A 21,100-nucleotide genomic window follows, 5' to 3' on the forward strand; every position below is an offset into this window, starting at 1 on the left:
TGAAGCAAGTGGTGTTTTGGATTTGAAATATGATTTCTGGCTGCCCTGGGGAAGCAGCGTTTTGTTTCTGTTGGGAATATGAACATTGAGGCGACTGAGCTTAAGGAGCACCAAGATAAATTTGAAGACGCGTCGACTGGTTTTCAAGACATTCACCCAGACGACGCTGAAGGTCTGGATCAAGAAAACATCGAAATTCGCGACACCTCGGAATACTTTGTCGAAGAAAGTTTTATCCAAGAAAGACCGGACACCTCGTCTACACCCAAAGGAAAAAACGACCCCACAGACATCAAAACTATAAGCGAAGAGGATTTGCTTGAACAACAGGTAATTTTGGTTATGCCGTTTGTGACTAAACTGGTTTCTGTCGTACTTAGACTTGACTATATAAAGAGCCTACATTTTTAGTAACTGTAATATCCGTGTAAAGTTTGTTGAGCCTGAAATCACAAACAAAAGCAAAACTGCCTTATATGGAAACCAGGATTTGATTCAGAAGGATTATGATTAAGAAGTACGGCACTTTAATCAGTGTTTGATTTTTTTCCAAATTTCTTATTGTATATGTGGAGTGTATTAAGTAGCTATGGCGGTGACAATCATTTACCTTCTTTATACTTCCGAGCAGTCGCTGAGAGAAGGGGAAAAACAACCGGAAGACATCAATATCTCAACAGACGAGATCCGGGACGCGTTTTCTGTGTCAAGGTATCACATCATCTTACAATTTAGCGACTATATACGTAACTGGCATGTGACGCTCATGGCGTGAAAGTGATCAGATAGCTCATGACGTGAGAGATGACGAAAATATCCTTAAAGAGCGTGATTCTTGTTTTCGTATACCCGAAAGTGGTCAGCATTTAATCAGCGTGCAAGTAATGTCATGATATTTTTCTGCATGTTGTCCCCAACGTGACAAAGGGAACACGACATTTATACCACGGCAAAAACATTCATTTTAACTTGGCGAGTGCACAACGGTGTGATGGTTTACAAACGAGGTTGTCTGCAGTGCGTTTATGCTTCACAAGTGCTAGGGTTTAAGCTTTTGTGTTCAGATTTGAGCGTAAAATATTGTAAGGCGTTAAGTAGTAACAGCGTATACTTAACTAGTTTTTACTTCAAGTATTTACCATGTACAAAACATTTTTTAAAAGAAAAAATATGTTCCGCGATTGTAAACAGCAGGTTTTTCATCAACAACGAGATGAGTGTTTCGGGAAGTAGAGAAAAAACATTTTCCCAAAATCGGAACGGAAACTTTATTCTTTTATACATTTTGCACGAGAGACCGGAATGGTGTAACCTTTTTTCGGTTTTACAGCGCCTGGGCTTGCAGCAGCTGTTCTGTACCTGTTTAATATTTTCATTTCATTTGCTCAGAATTGATCTGTCGGCGCGCGCCCAGGTTTCAGAATCGGTAACTGGCCTTCCAGGAGACATAGGAACCAATCCAAAGGTAAGAAAAGGGCAGTTTCTGGGAGGAATTGGGTTCTGATATCAGCTCGATGTTTTAAAGTGGGCGATACGCGCTTCGGTGTTGCAGATGGGATGTCCGCTCGTTTTGGTTGCGTTGGCTTTTGATGTAACGTTGTTGCAGCAGCGGATGGGATGTTTTTAATGTTCAAGTGGTTGTGTATCGACGAGGGTTGTTAAATTATAATTAAGGTGTGTTTTCGTTGTAATAACTGTACTTAAGCTACTCTTCAGGAAACTGTTAGTTTTTTAAGTTATTTTGTAAGGGATTTTATGGGCAGTAAGATAAAATATGTAACTACAGGGAGAGTAGGATATATTAGGAACAAACTCATAATTTAGTTCAAATAAGTCTATTTTAAAACGTTTTTAACGTACTTGCTTCTTCATAGAACCTTGCAGGTACCATAGCAATAAAAAAGGCTTCCAAACCATTTGTTTCAGGTACGTACTGATTACGTCACCCTGGCAAAGGTACGCCGCTCCGAATCAAACGGCCGCGACTCAGCGACGTCGTCACAGGCGTCAACATCTTCTCTACTGCGACGCCCCAACAGCATGGGGGCCAACGAGTCCAAGGGTCCGGACAGGACACAGCCACGAAATATTATGAGCGAGGAACCAAATGTAAGCAAACGAGTTGTTGTATTATATAGTATGAGGTACGGGGTTTTCAACCTAATGCTTCCATAGCGCTATATTTTTATCATTTTGTAATTCAGATGAGCCACAATTTTGACCTCAGCAGGCCTATATATATATTATTGTGTCATCAGATTAGAATAAATTTCAGTAAAGTTCACTTCTGTAGGAATCAGTGACAAGCAGTATGAAACTTTTATTTCCTCAGGCTAAAATGAGGCAGATTTCTTACTCAAGACATTCGTATTTCGCTAAAATAATCATCGTCAGTGTTTTAATCAAATAAAACTAATAGAGAAAATGTCAAAAGTGACTGCAGGAATTAGCCCTTGCAAGTCGATGACCGGTGGATAAGACAGAAAACTGAGGATGACAATAGGTGAAATTAATATTTCTTTAATAAATAAAGATCTTATTCTGGCGCTGATCGTCTTTTACTCCTTTTGGAGTTCCAGGAATCAAATAAGACTAATGTGACCAAAATTTCTGATATTATTGTTCACGAGCGAACGATTCATTACATTGTGCGACGAAACCGTGCACTTCGCAATATAATTGGGAACAAACTAACTATTATTACATTACCTGAAACAAACTAACTATTATTACATTACCTGAAATGTCCACAGGATTTGCTACAAAATCGCAAAAAAGTCTCCGAATCTGAAGTAACCGGCAACTGTAGACCGTGGTCTGATCACGTGTACTATAAACTCTTCATGGACATCGAAGGACGGAACGCAACTCTTATGGTTCTTAAATGCGAAATAACGTATGTTGATGTCTTTACAGACGAAGAGCATTCTCTCTACAAAAGCCGGTTTATAGGTGAATATTGTGGTATGGTATAGTAACACTGTATTTGGATGATATGGGCCTATATCAACACGAAAGGTTCACAAACAACGCAGATGATGAAAATGCAAGAAACCAAGCAAGATTTTTGACACTGCTTTGAAATGCAAACAATTTAAATTTGTCACAGCAACATTACATAGTAAACCCATATACGATTAAATACTGAATTTTGAGTATTTTTATCATGTTAATATCCATAAGCTAGCAACGAAATGTAGTTTTAAAACACTGATCACTATGAACTACTCAAAAGAATAGAAATTTCCTATCTAACAAACACAACAACAAAATCATAAGCTAGTTTTTAATTGTTGGTTTTCAGGGGGTAAAAGCGAAGGTGTCGCCCAACTTTTCGTGTTCGATTTGATGAAAGCGAATTGGGAGGAAAAGATACCAAAATCGCAAGCGATCGAGCTCAACGTCGATATCGTCATGAGTTCTTCTCCGATTCATTTTTGCTCGGAGACACTCCTTAATCTCATACAACTTGAGAAGAGTTACCTAAAGCATCGCAATTTCGACGGACAACTGAACGTGGTGATCAGATTTGCACATAGTTATGGTTGGGACGTAAAGGACGATAGTATTCGACAACGCGTCCATCAAGGTATGAATATAGTGCTTATCAATCTTAAAAAAATATATAGTGCCATTCTTGCTGTCCATGATAACGTAATGCCACATAACCCAGAAGTCTCACAGGATGGTAGACGAAACGTCAGTTGTACTAAAAATCTCGTAACCTTATGCCAAAAGAACAGTTCTTTAAAATTAAAAAATATGTAGAAAAATTACTGTGACACTGAGCTTGTTTTATACTGCTAGCATTATAAGCTGCTGTCCCACAATGTGAATTGGCTATTTGACGTTTTGGAAAGGAATTGCGCCATCGCTGAGTCACACTTGCCATTTTTTAAATAGATAGTTTTTTAAAAACTTTCAAAAACATACAACTGCTTTTTTGTATCGTGGGTCTGTCATATAAAAGTTAAACATAACAACATATTGCAGAAGGCAACTGCGGAAATATCGGGGCTATGACCCTAAAATTGAACTTTTGATATCATGCACAAACACAAACCATTTCCAGCCTAATTGTTAGAAACTTGACGACGTTGCTGCTTTTTTGTTTTTGTTGAACTATTGGTCACGTCGCAAAAGCAAACATTTCGGTTTAAAACTCATTGAAATAAGCCATGTTTATCTTTTGTTGGGCAACAAATACGTATTTGCTACTATACGCAGTTTCCAGTATTCAACTCACAAAAACCTGACCATAATGATACAGAAGCACGGTTTGCTGCATTATTTCTAAGAAAAACAAGCAGCAGCCAAAATTGAACTTTTGCAGGACTTCGCAATCTTTTCCGGGAAGGAGTCAATCTTGAAGTAATGAGTGCTGACGTCATCATGGAAGAGATGCGCGTCGATGGTATCCTAGCAACCGACGACGCATTGGTCAAGCATTATATCTCACGCCGTCACGCTTGGTCGAGCCCACCAATCAAATCTACGGTAACTTGCTTGCTCGTCACCAGAAAACGGTCACATAATTTGGTTTGTGGTTGTGATTTGTTTAAATTGAGTTGACAGAGTGAATCTCTAATCGTTTTTTTTCCTTTGTTCTTTAAAAAGAGTCGTCTTACGCGTGCATGCCCACAGCTAGTACATATAATTTAAACAACCACGACAGCGGTGCTATAAAAAGACCTTTGGCGCCTTACAAGCCAATATGGAAGAACCGCGAAATTTCTGCAAAAAAACTTTAAAAAAAAATGCAAATGTGACCGTCAACCTGCTTAATATAAATTCAAACGCGAATCTGTTTTCTATGCAGAAATATCGCGGTTCTTCTAATGTGGCAGAGTCGTCGCTAGCGACTATTACGAGTACTTCGCGTGTACGGTACGCATCCGTGTCCAGCTCGTCCTCCGAAGAAGATTTTGAGTGCTTGGCCGAGGACGACATGTACCACGTCTTCCTATTGGACAAACTCGATCAGATTTTAGCCAATCAGTATCCGAGCAAGCGGCCAGGTGCGGAGAAATGTTGTGTCGTGCCAGTGGCTGTTATGGATGTTGTTGGTGGCTTTGTAATTGTGGGCAGGCGAATGAAAACATGTGAAGCATGTCTGAATGAAATTTGCCTCAGTTTCACCGCTATTTTTTTTTAAAGGGGCTGGATTTTTTTGTCAATATACAATAGTTACAACAAGATGGAAAAAATTTACATATTTGAAGCCAAAAACATTAATTTACCCTACTATTTTGGAGCAAATGCGTTTAATCCAATAGTATTTATTTTACGTTGGTTCTTGGTTTATTTTTTTCCATTTGGCCCAAAAGACTGTAAAATAATCAACTAACCACATTAGATAAGAAGTCCAAAATAATTACCATAAAATATTTTTTCGCAGCCAAGCCAAAGTCAACACGAGGAGACAAACGGCCACAGCAGCACACTAAGAGCAGTCGACTACGACTCTGGTGACGCAAGACGTGACATCACGCTGACGTCATTGGGAAGAAGAAGCATTCCGGGGGGCGGTGACAGTCTAGCCACGATGACCGATGAATATTACGTGGCTATTCACACTAACCTGTGGAACATTATCCAAGACACCAAGCGGATTCAAAACGTGCTGGATGAGACACTCGAGGATATTTGACTGCTCCGGATTAAGAATTGTGCTCTCCCTTCTCTCGTTTAGATGCTTGAAGCAGTCGAGAAAAAGTTTTTTTTGCAAATTTTTTTATTTGGTAGATATGTTTAGATATATATGCATTTGTGTACTGAAATGTTGTGGTAAAAGCCCTGCAACGCCATTATTTTGCACGGTTTCTCCCAAGGCCGCTAATATTGCCAATATTATGCAAACGTGATTTTGCTAGGTTTCGCTTTGGGTACAAATAAGTACATTATAAATTAAGTGTCAACCTAATATTGGCTATTGCGTATAGGTAACCTCAGGGATTATCAGATAACGAATGTTGTACTTGCAAACATCCCACAAATGTAGAACTAAGGCGTGTTGTTGCATATTTAGTAACCTATGATATAGCTACATTACAAAGACTATGTTCGTTGTATTACAAACAGTCCTATACTGTATTTGCGGAAAGGTTTTAGTGTTGAAAAAAGCGAAATTACCGAGTTACAACTTCTACAGGTATAGCCTATACGTGCTATAAACTTGTAACGCACTACATAATGCTGTGGATTTAATATATTTCCCATATAAGGGCTCTTTGTATTAAGTGCATGATAACATTAGCGGCGTCAACGTCGTTTTACGGGTATTAAAGGCAAATTTGTGTAAATATACGTTTTTTTTTGACGTTATTGCGCGGAATACACTAAATTCAACTTCTCGACTCATTTTGACCTTTAAAGTCCCTACATGAGAACTTCTATTAAGGACGCATATTGGTATTTCTATGAAAATTAGTTTTGGTGCTGGGAAATGCCCACCGTGTAGACCTGTGTCACAATGCAAAGTCATGCATCACCAAGCAAAGCAGTGACGCAATTAAGTTAAATTTACGGTTGAATGAGCGCACATGTGCGTGCTGTTGTCATGGCGAATTTTAAGGTGTTTGGGGCAGTTTTAGTGTGGTTTTGAGCTATTCCAATTAGGTAGTAACTTGCTGGTGGGTGCTGCTGAAATTTATGTTGAAAATGGAGCAAAAAAATCAGGCTGTGTTTGTGGCAAAATGAATCGTTTAAGTGTCCAATCATTTGTGATTTTATGAAAGATCCATTTCATATCTACAAATTTTGATCAAAATTAGTCTCCGAAAAAATGGTTAAGCCACCCCCTAGGGCCATTTGCCCCCCCTGGTTACTCAATATTTTGGTTAAAAGAGCAACCAAAAATGGAACTGGATTTTGCAGAAAAATGAATCGTTCAACTACCCACTCATTTGCATTTTTTTGTAAGTTCCAACTCTTCTCTATGCGATGGCATCAAATTTAGTTGTTGAAAAAGTGTCAATGCCCTCCCCCAAGGGTTGGGTATACCCCCCTGTTGGTCATATGATCTTCCAGGAGGCCCAAAAAGTCCTTGCTCTGTACAGTCTCATCCAGGAGCAATTTTTTTTTTCAACTTTGTAGAATTCCAGGTCCCTGTGTAAGTCACAAGACCCATCAACGGTCATTGGGAAACAAGCGGAACAGTCGCTAGATGCATTACAGCCGAGGGCCTTGAACACAGGATTTCTCCTATCTAATACCCATATAGGTCCTTAAAAAAATTTCTTCGGAGAATACCCTTCCCGAACTCCTCTGTCATATCGATCAGTTGTGCACAATCGGTTATGCATGGGTGCCAACGTTAAGGTTGAATGAGCACATATGCACAGGCTGTCGGGACAAAAAAACTAAGCATGTTTTAATCAGTTTCAGCAGCTGCCCAATTCGTGCTGGGTGGTTTTGAAAGTTTAGCTAAAAGCTAAAAACTGAGGCGGGTTTTGCAGAAAAAGTAGCCACAGCAGTGACCTCGTATTTCAGAATTTATGTTGGAACCAACACCTCACTGCACAAAGGTTTCAAAAGATTTGCAAGAATTGCTGTGTAATCTTTTTTTTTTGACCACACCGGGATTTGAACCCATGATATCCTGGGCACGAATCCCGATCAGGTTTTGTTCTTGGTATATGGGTCGACTGACCACCAGCGTGCCACCAACTGGACTTTTGATTAAATCGTATACAGACGATATTTTCTTCCTGAAGAAGCCTACAGAAGAAATTAAACCAAAACATTGTGGCGACGAAGAAATCCTATGGTTTCTGAAAGCTCGCATAAAGAAATTCATTCGAACAAAAGAAGTGAAGTATAATTTTTGACGCAAGTTTGCGCGTAAATCGTCATGTTGACACACATAGAACGGAGATTACGCTCACACAAGCACTTGATACAGTTGCCCCCACACACACACACGTATCCGTAAGAAACCTGGAACATCAGGTGTTTGGACAAAGTTATCTGATCAGATATAGGCAAAATTACATTGTATTGCGCCGCGTTCAAACGTTACCCAAACTTCTAATCACTGTTTATTGTCAATTTAAAGGCTTAGGGGCGTCTTTTTTACAAGAAAAACTGTTGGTCCATTCTTATAACACACATCTACAACTACAAAACGTATCCTCTTTACAGTAAGCGCGTCAATCACAGCGAAAATCGAAGCAAAACCAATTTTAAACTCAGAAGTGGGGCAAATGTTTTTACACTTAGCTGTGTGCGAGTTCCATCATCATCTATATACAGTTTTGAGTGTTATCCATTAACGGACTTCAGACTACTGTGTTTTGAGATACAGGGGTTATGCCTCGTGCAGTCTACCACGTATACCCGAAACGCACATTATGTACAAAGTACACTACATATGCTAGAAGAAAATCGAAACACATTGAATTCGTTAAGATAGATTGAAGCTAATCTCTAGTATGTATTTGCACTGGGTAAATTTTTGTTTTAGTATAGTGGCAGCTTGTTAAATTAACTGATGTTAGTTTATAAAATAGGGTCAATCCTTTGTTGCCAGTAATATAGCAACACATTATTGCCTTGGACAAGTACAATAATTAGGATGGGTGCATGTACGCCTTAAAAATCGGCCTTGGTACCAAATGAAAGTCGAAATAACTGCCAGCGCTGCAATTAAACGAACCATTTGCCTACTCCAAGCAATTTATACAAACGTAAAATATCATGTACAGCCCTTAGATGTTTGTACATACACGTGTCCTGTCAGTGCACATACTGTTAATGCACTAATTCTATAGAACACACACATTTACTGAGGAGGATAATAGTATGGGGGCTGTTGGCCGTAACCCTGGGGGTTTGGGGGCTGATTGGGGAATCCCGGATAAGGTTGTTGGGGTTGGGCTGGGTATGCAGCATAGCCTTGGGGTGCGTACCCTCCTTGGGGTTGTGGTGGGTAACCTGGGTATTGCTGCTGGGGGTAAGGTGATTGCCCAGGTGGTGGTCCATATTGAGGGTATGGTGCATAGCCTGGGGCCGCTGGGGTCCCATGTGGGTACCTACACACAAATGATGGTAAACTATTTAGCTTGACAATGTATGAGAGTGTATTGCAGAATAAAATCAGATTTTTTTTACAAAACTTTGGCCATTTATGGCATAAGTCAGGGGTTCCCAACTAGGAGGAATTATACGTTGGTATTTCGTTCAAAATGAAAAAATCCACATTTTCTTAAAACCAAATCCAGAGTGTGGGGAAATTAGCTTTCAGCATTATCAAAGGGAGCATTGAATAAAAAAGGTCGAAAACCACTGGTCTGAGCAAAAAGAACATAAAACCAGCTTTCTTACGAGTATGGTGGTTGCTGATGTGCTCCATAACCCTGAGGAGGGACTCCACCCATAGGTGGTGCACCTGGTTGAGGAGCAGAGGCAGCAGGAGCCGGTGCAGGGGCACTTGGGGCTTGTGATTTTCTAGAAGCCAAAAAAATTGCTGCTTTGTTACAAGTAAAAATTATTGAATCACTTACAGCAGTGTTTCTAAGAACTAGGGGTTATTAAAAATTTTTGATCACTGATATTGAAACACTTCCTAAAATGATAGTACTGTTACAGTATGATATATTCTGTTCCCAGACAATGAAACTCAGTTACAACATTGTGATAATAGTTATCTTTGCCAATATAAATGCTATGAAAAACATTATTCAAAGTTCCAAACAGTAAAACCAAGCAACAAAATGATCATGAAACATTGCATCACATCTCAGGTTTGTATAAACTTCAGACACCATCAACTGAAACTACAAGAAAAAAATAAGATACACTGATAAAATACCAACCTTGGTGCAGGTTTTGGGGCTTCTGGTGCTGGGGCATTTGACGCTGGTGTTGCAGCTGGGGGCGGGGGTCTTGATGGGGCAGTCTTTTTTTGGACTTGGGCGTATATATCTTGCTGGTATGAAGGCACTTGCGTCGGTGCCGTTGATTGTGATGACACAATATTCTGTTGCAAATCTCTGTAGGCGAATAATAAAGGTTATAAAGTGTTTAAAAGGAGGTATTGAATTAGTATAATGTGCATGCAGTTACATCGATTAGTTTTTGAAGAATAGATGGCATGAATAGTGGATGAAATTATTTGAATAACATAGTTTGTTGAAGACGTTGTGCAATTTTGATTTTCTAATGTTGTACACAAAACCATGCATTATAAAAGGTTTTGAAGGCCACAGGTTATGTATAAGTAAAAACGATCAAGATTTTCAAGCATGCTTACAGAAATGTAAAAGGTACTTAACTACCTCTGGTTGGTACTGTTTTTTGACACATTATAACTGCTTTACTAGATCTACACAAATAATCTAAAGAAGATTGACACTCAAAACTGTTATTTGGTGGCATGTTGTGATATGTGGAAAGCATTAGTTTAATCAATTGATCTAATGCTGCACCCTTGGAAAAGCTAGCATGCTTTCTGGTGTTCTGTACAATAAACACCACAGTGTGCAATTGAATTTATTTTAAATCACTGATAATATAAAGTGATCGGATATGCAAAGGCATGAACAATGTCACAAACAATAGTATGTTTTGTTGGACAAAATGGGGTTTTTGAACTTGCTGTTTACAGCTTAGAGAAAAAAATACCTTTTTTGTTTTAAATTATGCTGGGGTAAGTATCACTATTTTGTATTTTAGTAAAGTTAGTTTCTAAAGACAAAATATGGTTTTGTGTAAATTAAATTTAAAAGTTTTTTTTTAAATTTGTTTTTTTAGCTGTACAACATGGAAGTGAACCACAACATTTACAAACACAACGACACCAAAATTAGAGGAAACTTGTTAGGTAACAGGTTATGAATACTTACATCAAAGCAGAAGCAAAAAGCAAAACCATAAATTTTAAATCAGCAATATGGAAATTTTGCAAAACTTTGATAAAAAATGTTAGATGCAAGATTTTTGATTAGCGATGATATTTCAAAACCACTTTTGGTCTTGCATGCCCACACTGCCATAACACTGGTTAAAATTGATGCAACACTGCTGTAGTCTTAATCATTATTGTTATATTACAAAAACACTATTCAACCTGCATAAAATTTTGAGAAGATATAATACAGTGAAGAAGCCAGGCAATTAGTTAAGTGATATGGATGGAAGAATTAAGGGTGCAAATTGTGGACAGAGCATGCTCGTGTTTATGGAATAAATGACACATACTTCAATAATTCCTCTTTTTCGGTTTTCCTGGCGAACACTAGATCCCCGCATTTTCCTTGCAACTTCAACAGTAACTCAGTGAGATCACCATAGAACTTGTTGCCCTCCTACATAAAACATAAGTAATTGTAGAGAAACAATTTTAAGTACTGTTTACTATTTGGATATTTACTCGATTGTTAGTCGCCCTCGATTGTAAGCTGCATGCCACGGTGGTATAAAATTAATAAGCCGCCCTCGAATGTAAGCCGCATGTAATAGTAAAAGACAAACTTGGGTGCCTTGCAACAATAATTGCCAACACATTTGTCGTTTAAAATTGTCAGATACACTGACAACCTTGGGTAATAAAACGTATTGGTACGATGAAGCAAATTGATGGTAAATTTCATCAAAACACAGAGCGCAGACAAAATATCGGCGTGACATTAAATAGTGTAAGCCACCCTCGATTGTAAGCTGCACAACAAAATTTTTACTACTGTATTTACTCGAAAAACTTTATAGGCCACGGCTTACAATCGAGTATATATGGCAGTGAAATATTTTTTTTTAAATTCCAATAACATTTTTGTATATATATACAAATGTTTGTGTAAAAATCATCTCCTAAATACATGAATTGAATCAATTATATTTAAGTCAGGCATCCAATCATGAGCTGAAACAGATGTGTAACACAAAAAAGAATTCTATGAGGAAGGGGTAGTTTTACTGGGTTTGTACTATGCCAACCTGGACATTGCTAAGAGCATTAATTGGGCAGATCAACACATACACAAGTATGCTACAGTTTCCATGTCTAAAAAGGTAGGTCTTTTATCTAAATCTTGCTAAATCGTTGGGTATTCAAAAGAAACGAATCTTGAAAAATATTTAATAAAAATATACCGATACAAACTCAGCAAAAGCCTTAACATTTTAAAACTTTGAACATTTCTATTCAACTATTTAAATGTATACAACAAGTGTATAAATTATAAACCTGTAAATGTGCCAACAGTTCTTGGTATCGATCAAACCCTGCAGCCATTTTTTTCAAAGTTTCCTCCCTTGTATTTGTCCCACCACCTTGTTGTTTCAGCATCGCAAACTGTTCACTGGCTCTCTGTAGGACAATAAAACTAAAATTAAGAAAGCCAAAATCAAAAATTAAATATAGCAGAACTCAGTTAATCCAGATTAAACTTGACCAAAACATGCTTGAGAAATACAAGAATTTTTAGGTCTACTGGATCTGAAATAACAGAATTACTGTATGGTGTCAATCACTTTATTAGTATCAATGGATTTGCCTTTGTATAGTTTTTTTGAATAGCTAACAACTAATTTTCAACAACTGTTGTATTTAAATAGTTAGCATTGCCAGGACAATCAGTTTGGAAAGTGTCTTCAGTCATTTTCAGTGATCATTTATGGCATCAGGACAAGCTAATCTTGAATAATATGTTTGAAAGGGTCTGTAGTAGAAACCATTAAAGACAATGGTCAATTGTTATGTTGGAAACCTCATAGCTTTAAATGCGAATTGGTTTGAACAACTAGACCAGTGTTTCCCAGTCGATGATACGCATACCAATAGTGGGCATTAAAGGTGGTTCAGGGGCACATTTCTGTAATTTGCAGATCGTGTTCGAATTAAAAAAATCGAGATCTCAAAATGTTTGTTAATTCCCTTGGTTACTTTGTAACACTCAACTAGGTGGTACGCGTATGCCGATACGTGTCAAATTTGTTTTACCTCCAAATGGTATGCAACCACAAAAAGGTTGGGAATCACTGAACTGGACTGACTGGGCAGTGCGGCTGTGTTTGAATTGTGACATCACAGTCAACATTACTCTGTGCAGTGCATGTGTGTAAACAGACAAGATGACAAAGCTCTTGAAAGGTCGTTCCATGAAAAGGGGATTTCATTAACCATATCACTTTCATTTTCATATGACAGAAATAATTCTTTTTTTTTGTGATAAAATAATGGGAATTAAGACGAAAATATGAATGTGAATTTGAAAAGGTTGTTGTCATTTCATTTCGTAAGATTTTCAACAAAAAACTTAGCGACATTCTGAGTTTGATCCAAAAAGAGATATTTTATGTTTGACAAATGACTGCATTATAAGTCCTATGCCACATACACAACAAAGTAATGTTATACTTTTGCATATACACAGGGTTGTCATAACAGACAAAATAGACAATTTGACATAAACCATTATCCCTTACTTGCAAGTTGGCTTGAACAGACTCTTGTTTTCCAACCGACTCTGTGGCTTGCGCTATCAGGGGTTGGTAGATTCTGTCAAGTTCACTGGGTGATATACTTTCCTCATTCAGAACTCCTTCTTCAGCAAGAACCTATGTTTCACAATAAACATTGATAGACACAGAACATGGTGAAACCGTGTTGTTATCAAAGCACAAAAATTAACTACTTTTGTTCAGTTTGTAAAGAACAAGTATATTTTGTCATGGATTAAACACAGTGGTAGTGATTACAGAAAACTATTAAATGATTCTAAACACTAGGGCGACAAGGTTAACATAATTTTAAGCTCAGGTTGTAAATACATTACAGGACATGCTCAAACTATGACAGGAAGTTTTGTGTACATCCAATACACCCACAATATTTGTTCGACTGCAACTTGCATAAGGGAACTTGTATTTGTTGCATGCAGTAACTGACAACCCTTTCGCAAAGCTTCTGTATACATTAAAGTTATACATATATATACATTAGCAGACCCATTGGACTACACAGGTGTGAAACTATTGTCGCTCAATAACTATTAATTATTGGCTGCTAGATGAAGCCTGGTTGTGACAAGCTACTGCACAGTATGTAAACAAAAGTTTTAATAAAACTTCACAAACTACAATGAAAATATAAGTAACCTTTTACCCTGTTACACAGAACTAAACCTGTGTATTTAAACCTAAGTCATAAAAATAAACGACCGACACAATCTATCAGATACTCCACAGGCAAAAAAACCTTTGTATGGACAAACTATAAGGCAGGGTTACAACCAGGCATAAATTATAGCCTATAATATCCTTCACTGGTTCAATAACCATGCGTTTCTTGTCTAAGTTATTTTAGATTGCATGCAAACCTGTGTGAACTTGGTGGTCATATCACAAGTTGTTGTCTTCAGCTCATTTTCGATAACTTCTCGTTCAGCCTTTATTGTCTCAACTTGCTCACAAAGCTTCTTGAGTTCTTTCACAACCTGAACAGAGATACAATATCCCAAAATTATCAGATGGCAAAAAAGAAATTGGCTATTTCGAGCACTGTATTGGCTATTCTGTTCATATTAAAAAAGAAATGTTTGTGGCAATAAGATTGACCAGGCTCAACAAAATTTAAAGCAAAATCCACAAAACATTTTTTGATTGTGCAGGAAAAGGGCTGTGTATGTATTGATTTCCTTTTGGGCATAAGGCACAAGTGGTTCAAATACCTTTTCAAAATAAGTTTTTCTCAGTGCGATTAAATATCTAACAAGTAACAGTTTCGTGTTCAATAAATAACCTGTAGTTTGACTGTTTGCTGTACTTTTGGGCTTATTTTTAGGTCCCGTGAAGTGTAGAAATGCCAAAATCATGTTTTAAGCTTACCGCATGATCTTTTAATGCAGCAACTGGACTTGCTGAAGGAACAGCCTTTTTCAGTTCATTTTCTGGTAACGACAAAAGGGCAATCCCTTCTCTGTTTTCTTCATATTTGCCACGGATGATTCCATCAGCTTTTTGTGCATTTTCGATGATAGTCTGGTACTTGTTGGCCTCTGAAAAAAGACAACATAGTTATTTTGCGTTCTGAATATTTTCATCAGAGTACCATGGGCTATATACTGTTGCTTATTTGCCTGTACCAGCAGTATGGGCTACATGACATTGCACTAAATTCCATTCATCACCACATTAACTAAGGAGAATGCTTCACAAAAACTCCACACTACAATTGAAAGGCATTGAAGCACAACAGACAATTGAAGGTGGAATTTGACACGAACACCTATATGATAATATGTACAGACAAAGACAGATAGGAATGTTTGAGATGGGGTTTTATCCATTGTAATGTAATGATGCATTCATAATTCATGACTGGGTAATACTTGATGCAACACAGTAGTTGATTATTCTAATGGTGAATTTAATACACTTTAGCCATCAACAGACATACATGTGTTGTTACACACCCCATGAAATCTTCAAACTATGTTTCTCAAAAGCGGCAAAATTTTTGCCAGTTTATAACACTACAAACAGCTGCATGCATAATACATATACTAACAGTGCAATTAGTAAACTAAATGGAAATACTGGCCGAAAGCCAACATAGCTTAACAGTCAAACGCACTTTCCAGAGCGCACATCAGCTATGACATGACATGGTCATTGCAAAGAAATAGCACTTGAACAACGGCTGGGGATTTGTGCATTGTAAGCAATTTACCTTGTCTTAATGGAGCTGTCAACTCAGCCGACGGCTTCCTAGTCCACTTGCTTCCAAACTTTTCACGCAGTTCTGCATCGGTTGCTTGTTCCTCATTTAAAATACGAACGCACTGAATAAAAATACAAGATTGAGTGTGAATAAAAGTTTTAAAAGCTAAGTCAAATACAAATTTGTGTGCTAAGTCAATGTGAGTTGATAGTTCAAATGGTTTTAAACACTGTATAGTGTACACACTTGCAATTAATTCAAACACACACCAGGAAATGCATGTGTGTGCCTAAACATAAAGTTATGCTTTAATCAGAGAAAAATATAGGCCAGTATATCTTTCTGTAAAATGGTATCATAACAGATGCAAAGTATTCTAATACCCAATAATAATGTAGTTACAGGCAAAAAGAAACTGATACAGTAGAGTCACTGTACCTCTGACAATATTTCCTGGTTTCTAGCCAAGGAATCTGGTAGTTCCTGAAGCAGTTGGTCTATGGGCTGTGCTCCACCTTTCGAGATAACTATTTTTGACTTTTCATGAATAGATGCAGGAACATCATTGCCAGAAACATCTTCAAGGGCAGCGGGCATATTGAGGGATGACATGACACTAAAATTGACATCATATAAATTGTTTAAAGTTTGCTTGTATACATAGGCGTCGATTTTTTAACGTTTTGTAAAATATTAAGGGTGACTTTTCCAGGTTTTAGAAATTCGGAAAAAAACATTTTGTCAGTCGTATCGCGACACTTGTGTTTGTCCTGATTGTGACGGTGATAATACAGGTCTTTTGAAACTAGCTTAACGCATAGTATAATGTATGTGGTTTTTCTGACAATAATTTTTAATTTAAACGAAATCCAGCGCATGCATTGTCACCCCTGTTTGTTTGTGAGGGGTGACATGTCACCCCAGTCACCCCTAAATCAACGCCAATGCTTGTATATATATAGGTGCAAAAACTTGATTCTTGCTACTTTGAATAGGAAGGCCAGAGCTAAGATGCTTGAAATATTAAGCAGAGGTTACAAACACAACTCTGTTTAACATCAGTGCTACTTTTGAATGGCTGAGATTTAGTTTGTATATATAGTCATTTATACATAACAAACTCTTTGATTATTACAAAGTTGCAAATACCAAAAATGATCAATTAGGCGAGAAAGTGTTTTTCTGTGGTAGTTTCAAAATAGGCATGATAAAATATTCTCATCATGATTTTCTTGAAAACTTGATTATTACTGGTATTCTCAAAATTTGATGGCATGATTTTTTATTCTTGTGCCAACTTGGCATACAAAACGCATACCAGTATTATCACTTGAGTTAATCATCTACCTGTTTATAAGCGCGTTCTGTTCCCTCAGTCGTTCCACTTGTCTGTCGACGACCTCTTTACGCCTTGCCTCATATGCCTCGAGTGCATTGTGGACCGTGAGTGGAACAAGCGACATAAACATGTCTTTAAATGTAAAAAGAAATGGAATTAATGTTTATTTCTGTTTACATTGCGGTTTATAATGGCTAGCTGGACAGCATTAAAACCTAGGAGTTGTTTGATATATTTAGGACTCTATGATAATATAATAAAGATCATGTCAACTCTTTCTACATCACAGCAAATATATAATGACATTATATTTATTACATTTTGGGGTGCATGATTCTGTATGCGTCTGTAAAGGCAATAAAACAGTTACCTGTAAATTTTGGGCTCAAATTTTCATCAGGGTTAAATGCTTTCGCTTTTGCGATTTGTGCTTTGCCCAGTGGTGACAGTGCAGACGATTTTGGAATGACATCATTGTAGATAAAGTTGTTGTCTTTTTCCACAGACTGTAAAAGTTTTTTTACCAAATGTCAAACAAGGCATCTACTAACAACAGCTTTGGTTTTCCACATAATTGTCTTATAGGAAGGAAATAAATTATGAGTTTAGGTAACAAAATATTTTGTACCATGGCTCAGCCTGCAGATTTTTACCTAAGGCCAAATTCAAGCAGGAATTTGCATTACATTTTTACAGCAAAAAAAATATTGTGACAATTTTACTGAGAACATATTTTTACACTACACATATATTCAAACCTCTTTTTCAGCTACGAGCTGTGCATAAAGTTGCTTAATGTTAGCAAAAGAGAGTAGATCCCCATATGACTTTAGAATCCCCTTCAGGGTGGGTTCAGCCAACTATAAACGTGAACATGTGAAAGTTAACAACATTCTTTTGAGTTTCATATCATTAGTCAGCACTACTTGAGCTAGCAAGAAGTGAGGACAATGTGCTTTTTTTGTTCTGTCCATAGGTAGAAAGCAAGCTAATAATAGCTTGAAAAGGGGCTCACCTACTTAACTTGGGTTTCCCCAAAGCTGACTAGTGAAAAGTCACGGTCAGTAGACCAGAAACTCATGGCATACAGTACAGATACAGTATCAATAATATGTTCCGGTGTGTGCTTACTGACCTTTAAAATGAATATGCCAACAATAAAAATTAGAAGAAATCATACAAACTATTGCGTAATGTGCAGATGTGGGTTGATATGTTTGCCATGATTTAAAACCAACATACTCACAATAAACACATTTTAAAAGCAACTGGTCTTTAGGCAGAATGACAGCTATGGGAAATGGACTCACGCTGCACTATGATTCACAGTAAAGGTGTATAATATATATTTATTTATATACGTTGCACATGTGACGTCACGTCAGTCATAACCTAACGCTTACTCTAAAACGAGCTATTGACTCTCCGAACTGCTTTCCTCCATTTGCTGCACGTGCTTGATAGATTTGCGCCCGACACTGCAAGAAATTGATGAGATATAAGTCTCAATCTTTGAATGTTTCAATAATAAGTCAAAATTGAAACAAATATTTCCATGTGTATAAAATATACATGTAAAAAAAAATTGCATTCACATGTCAATTTACCTCAAACAGTTCCTTTTTTGCACTACATAAATTCACAACGCTTCCCAGGACTGGGTTGTTCTCTCCTTCATTAAATGCCTTCACAGCTTCACTGTAGAGATATGCAGCTTGATTGGCAATTTTTGCAATCATCTCTGGTTTCCGATTCACTGAAAGTTATTTGACACAGAGTTTTGGTGCTGGTCTTACATTGTATTAATTTTTTTAAACATACATATATATAATAAACTTATAAGTGTAGTTTAGTCATTTGTTGTATAGTACACTTATATTTATACAGGTATACATTAAATGCTTTTCCAGCAGAACATTACAACATCATTGACATATCAAAAAACAAACCAGATTATATTTTGCCAATTTCTATGTACCACACAACAAATGTGGCTCCAACAGCATTTATTTAAGTTGAGATGTTTTTCAGAGTTTAAACAAATGTAAACAATGGTTTTAACAATCCACTTGCTGTGATATACTTACATGCAGGGTCACTGCTGGCCTTGTCATAGAAGCATTCTTGGGCCTGAGCAATCATCATAGTTTTGAAAGCGTTCAAGACTTCTGGTGTAAGGTCAGTGGTGAGGTTGTGCTCTCCTGCTACTGACATGATGCGCTCTTTTATATATCCGAATATCCCAGCCGATTCCTGTGGACAATAAAGGAAATTATGCAAGTGATCATGACTTCTCTGCTAAACATAAGGAAATGAATTACTTCACATGTAAATGTCAACTGCTTGGTGGTTAATAAGCACACACATATATACATATATAACATAAAGACAAAATCAATGTTTAGGCACAAACCTGAAGCATATATATTATACCAATTTTTAAGCACATAAAGAGGCAAATAAAAATATGATTTTGTGCAGCAGTTTGCCATAATTACCAAGTTTACCCAGATTACAGTTTTTGCAATATTATCATATACACAACATCAGCTGAGCTATTCGCATGAACGTAGTTTCCACTTCACACAAAAATATAATATATAATACAACGCAGTAATGTTGCAATGCCAGTGCTGCGAAGCCTGTAAACCTATATATATATATACAACGAATTACTTTCGTTCTGACCTGATAATATTTAGCAGCAGTTTTAAGTCCGTCGTCGGTTTGCAAATTAGCTTCATTGCCGATCTGGCTCATTAGTGCAGCAATATTAAAAAGAATGCACAGTCTTTCAAACTCACCATCAGTGACACCTGAAACAAATGAACACAAAATGTTTACGAAACATAAAATATCTGTCTTAACAATATGACATAGCAAAACTCACAAAGCTTAGGGGTTCCGCTGAGAAATTTTCCTTTCTGAAGGCAGTCTTTCCACACAAAGGAAACAAGGACGCCAGTGCCCTCCTTAAATGGAACTTTTCTTGCAGCTGATACAAGTTGGTCGTGATAACTGTAGAGTACAGTAGGTTAATTTCCATTCAGATAACTTGGGGAATCCATGCAGTAAACCTGCTTTCTATGTAACAAAACACATTAAACTACACACAAAAGCGTACCTGTATAGCACATTTAAGGATGCTACAGATTTGTCTAATGTCTTTGTGGCATTTTTTCTCATGTTGTTAAAGTCACGCACATGTTTCATTAGGTCATCGTCCGTCTGAAATAAACAACAAAAATTACCATATATTGATCTAATCTTCAATATAAAAACTTCCTGTTAACTTGTCATAACCAAGACAAGCACCTTACCTTGTCATACGTATTTTTGATGAACTTTTCCATTGGTTTGACAAGATCCACATCTTGCGACCGCTTTAAGGGTACTGTGAAAAATCTTCCTAATTCCACTTCGTACGACATTTTGTTATTTATTCGCGCAACTTTCTATGGTAAATTTGGCTAATCTACAAAACAATTATCCCCACAGATCAGAACAACTCTGCAAAAAAAGCAATTTTTTATTTTAAAATAAACACCAAAGATTGGCCAAACAGATAAATTGTATGTTTTTAAAGTTCTGTAAAAAAGGTAAAAAAAAACAGGTAAAAACAAAGTTCAATTATTAATGTGCTAACCTCCAAATAACGGTCAAATCTGCCCTGACATAGGTTTACCGTCGCTTTCTTAATCGACTATTGTTTAAATTGTCCTAATTTTGACATCATTCTCTTAAACAACACACAGTTTTTTCCAAAGTTACGAAACTGTCACCAACGAACAAACACAGCCATAACCAGGGCTGCCAGATGGTCAAAACACTTGACGGCCAATTTTTTTTTCTCTCACGGCCAAAATTCGGCCAAATCACTTTTATGATTTTTTTTTCTCTTACGGCCAAAATTCGGCCAAATCACGTTAAAAGTTTGATGATTTCTGTAGAAACGACTATATAGCCGGAAATAAATTCGTAAATTGTATGTTTAAAACACTGTTATCTATATGCTTATCAGTGGTTTCAAAACCGGTTATGTTGCTAAAGCATTACGATTGCAGCATAATTCTTTACAAACTCAGTCAAGATTAGTTTAT

General features: G+C 37.1%; 2 protein-coding genes across 3 annotated transcripts; one reads left to right on the forward strand and one right to left on the reverse strand.

Annotated features, from left to right (window-relative positions):
- The first annotated feature begins 14 nt into the window (after nucleotides 1-14).
- Nucleotides 15-6,284, forward strand: LOC145908544 (uncharacterized). Of its 2 annotated transcripts, XM_082995840.1 has the most exons (9): nucleotides 15-330; nucleotides 632-711; nucleotides 1,390-1,465; nucleotides 1,927-2,109; nucleotides 2,754-2,952; nucleotides 3,305-3,589; nucleotides 4,334-4,497; nucleotides 4,820-5,018; nucleotides 5,399-5,605. In XM_082995840.1, the coding sequence occupies exons 1-9, from the start codon at nucleotides 79-81 to the stop codon at nucleotides 5,470-5,472; spliced, it is 1,512 nt and encodes a 503-aa protein (XP_082851966.1). In that variant the 5' UTR covers nucleotides 15-78; the 3' UTR covers nucleotides 5,473-5,605. The 2 variants fall into 2 exon arrangements, with proteins under 2 accessions (XP_082851966.1, XP_082851967.1); XM_082995841.1 differs by lacking the exon at nucleotides 4,820-5,018 and having other exon boundaries at nucleotides 5,399-6,284.
- A 1,513-nt stretch (nucleotides 6,285-7,797) lies between these two features.
- LOC145907892 (programmed cell death 6-interacting protein-like) lies at nucleotides 7,798-20,506 on the reverse strand. The gene is made up of 20 exons (XM_082994993.1): nucleotides 20,321-20,506; nucleotides 20,125-20,228; nucleotides 19,891-20,018; nucleotides 19,689-19,816; nucleotides 19,088-19,253; nucleotides 18,608-18,756; nucleotides 18,404-18,478; nucleotides 17,759-17,860; nucleotides 17,371-17,506; nucleotides 17,009-17,132; nucleotides 16,100-16,277; nucleotides 15,671-15,782; nucleotides 14,827-14,996; nucleotides 14,319-14,435; nucleotides 13,426-13,557; nucleotides 12,185-12,307; nucleotides 11,200-11,306; nucleotides 9,816-9,992; nucleotides 9,325-9,447; nucleotides 7,798-9,032 (listed from the first exon to the last, which is right to left on the reverse strand). Exons 1-20 carry the CDS (start codon nucleotides 20,429-20,431, stop codon nucleotides 8,783-8,785), a joined length of 2,712 nt encoding a protein of 903 aa, XP_082851119.1. The 5' UTR covers nucleotides 20,432-20,506; the 3' UTR covers nucleotides 7,798-8,782.
- Nucleotides 20,507-21,100: the final 594 nt, after the last annotated feature.

This window comes from Ascidia mentula, chromosome 7 (genome assembly GCF_947561715.1).
Source record: "Ascidia mentula chromosome 7, kaAscMent1.1, whole genome shotgun sequence".
In the NCBI taxonomy this organism is placed as follows: domain Eukaryota; kingdom Metazoa; phylum Chordata; class Ascidiacea; order Phlebobranchia; family Ascidiidae; genus Ascidia; species Ascidia mentula.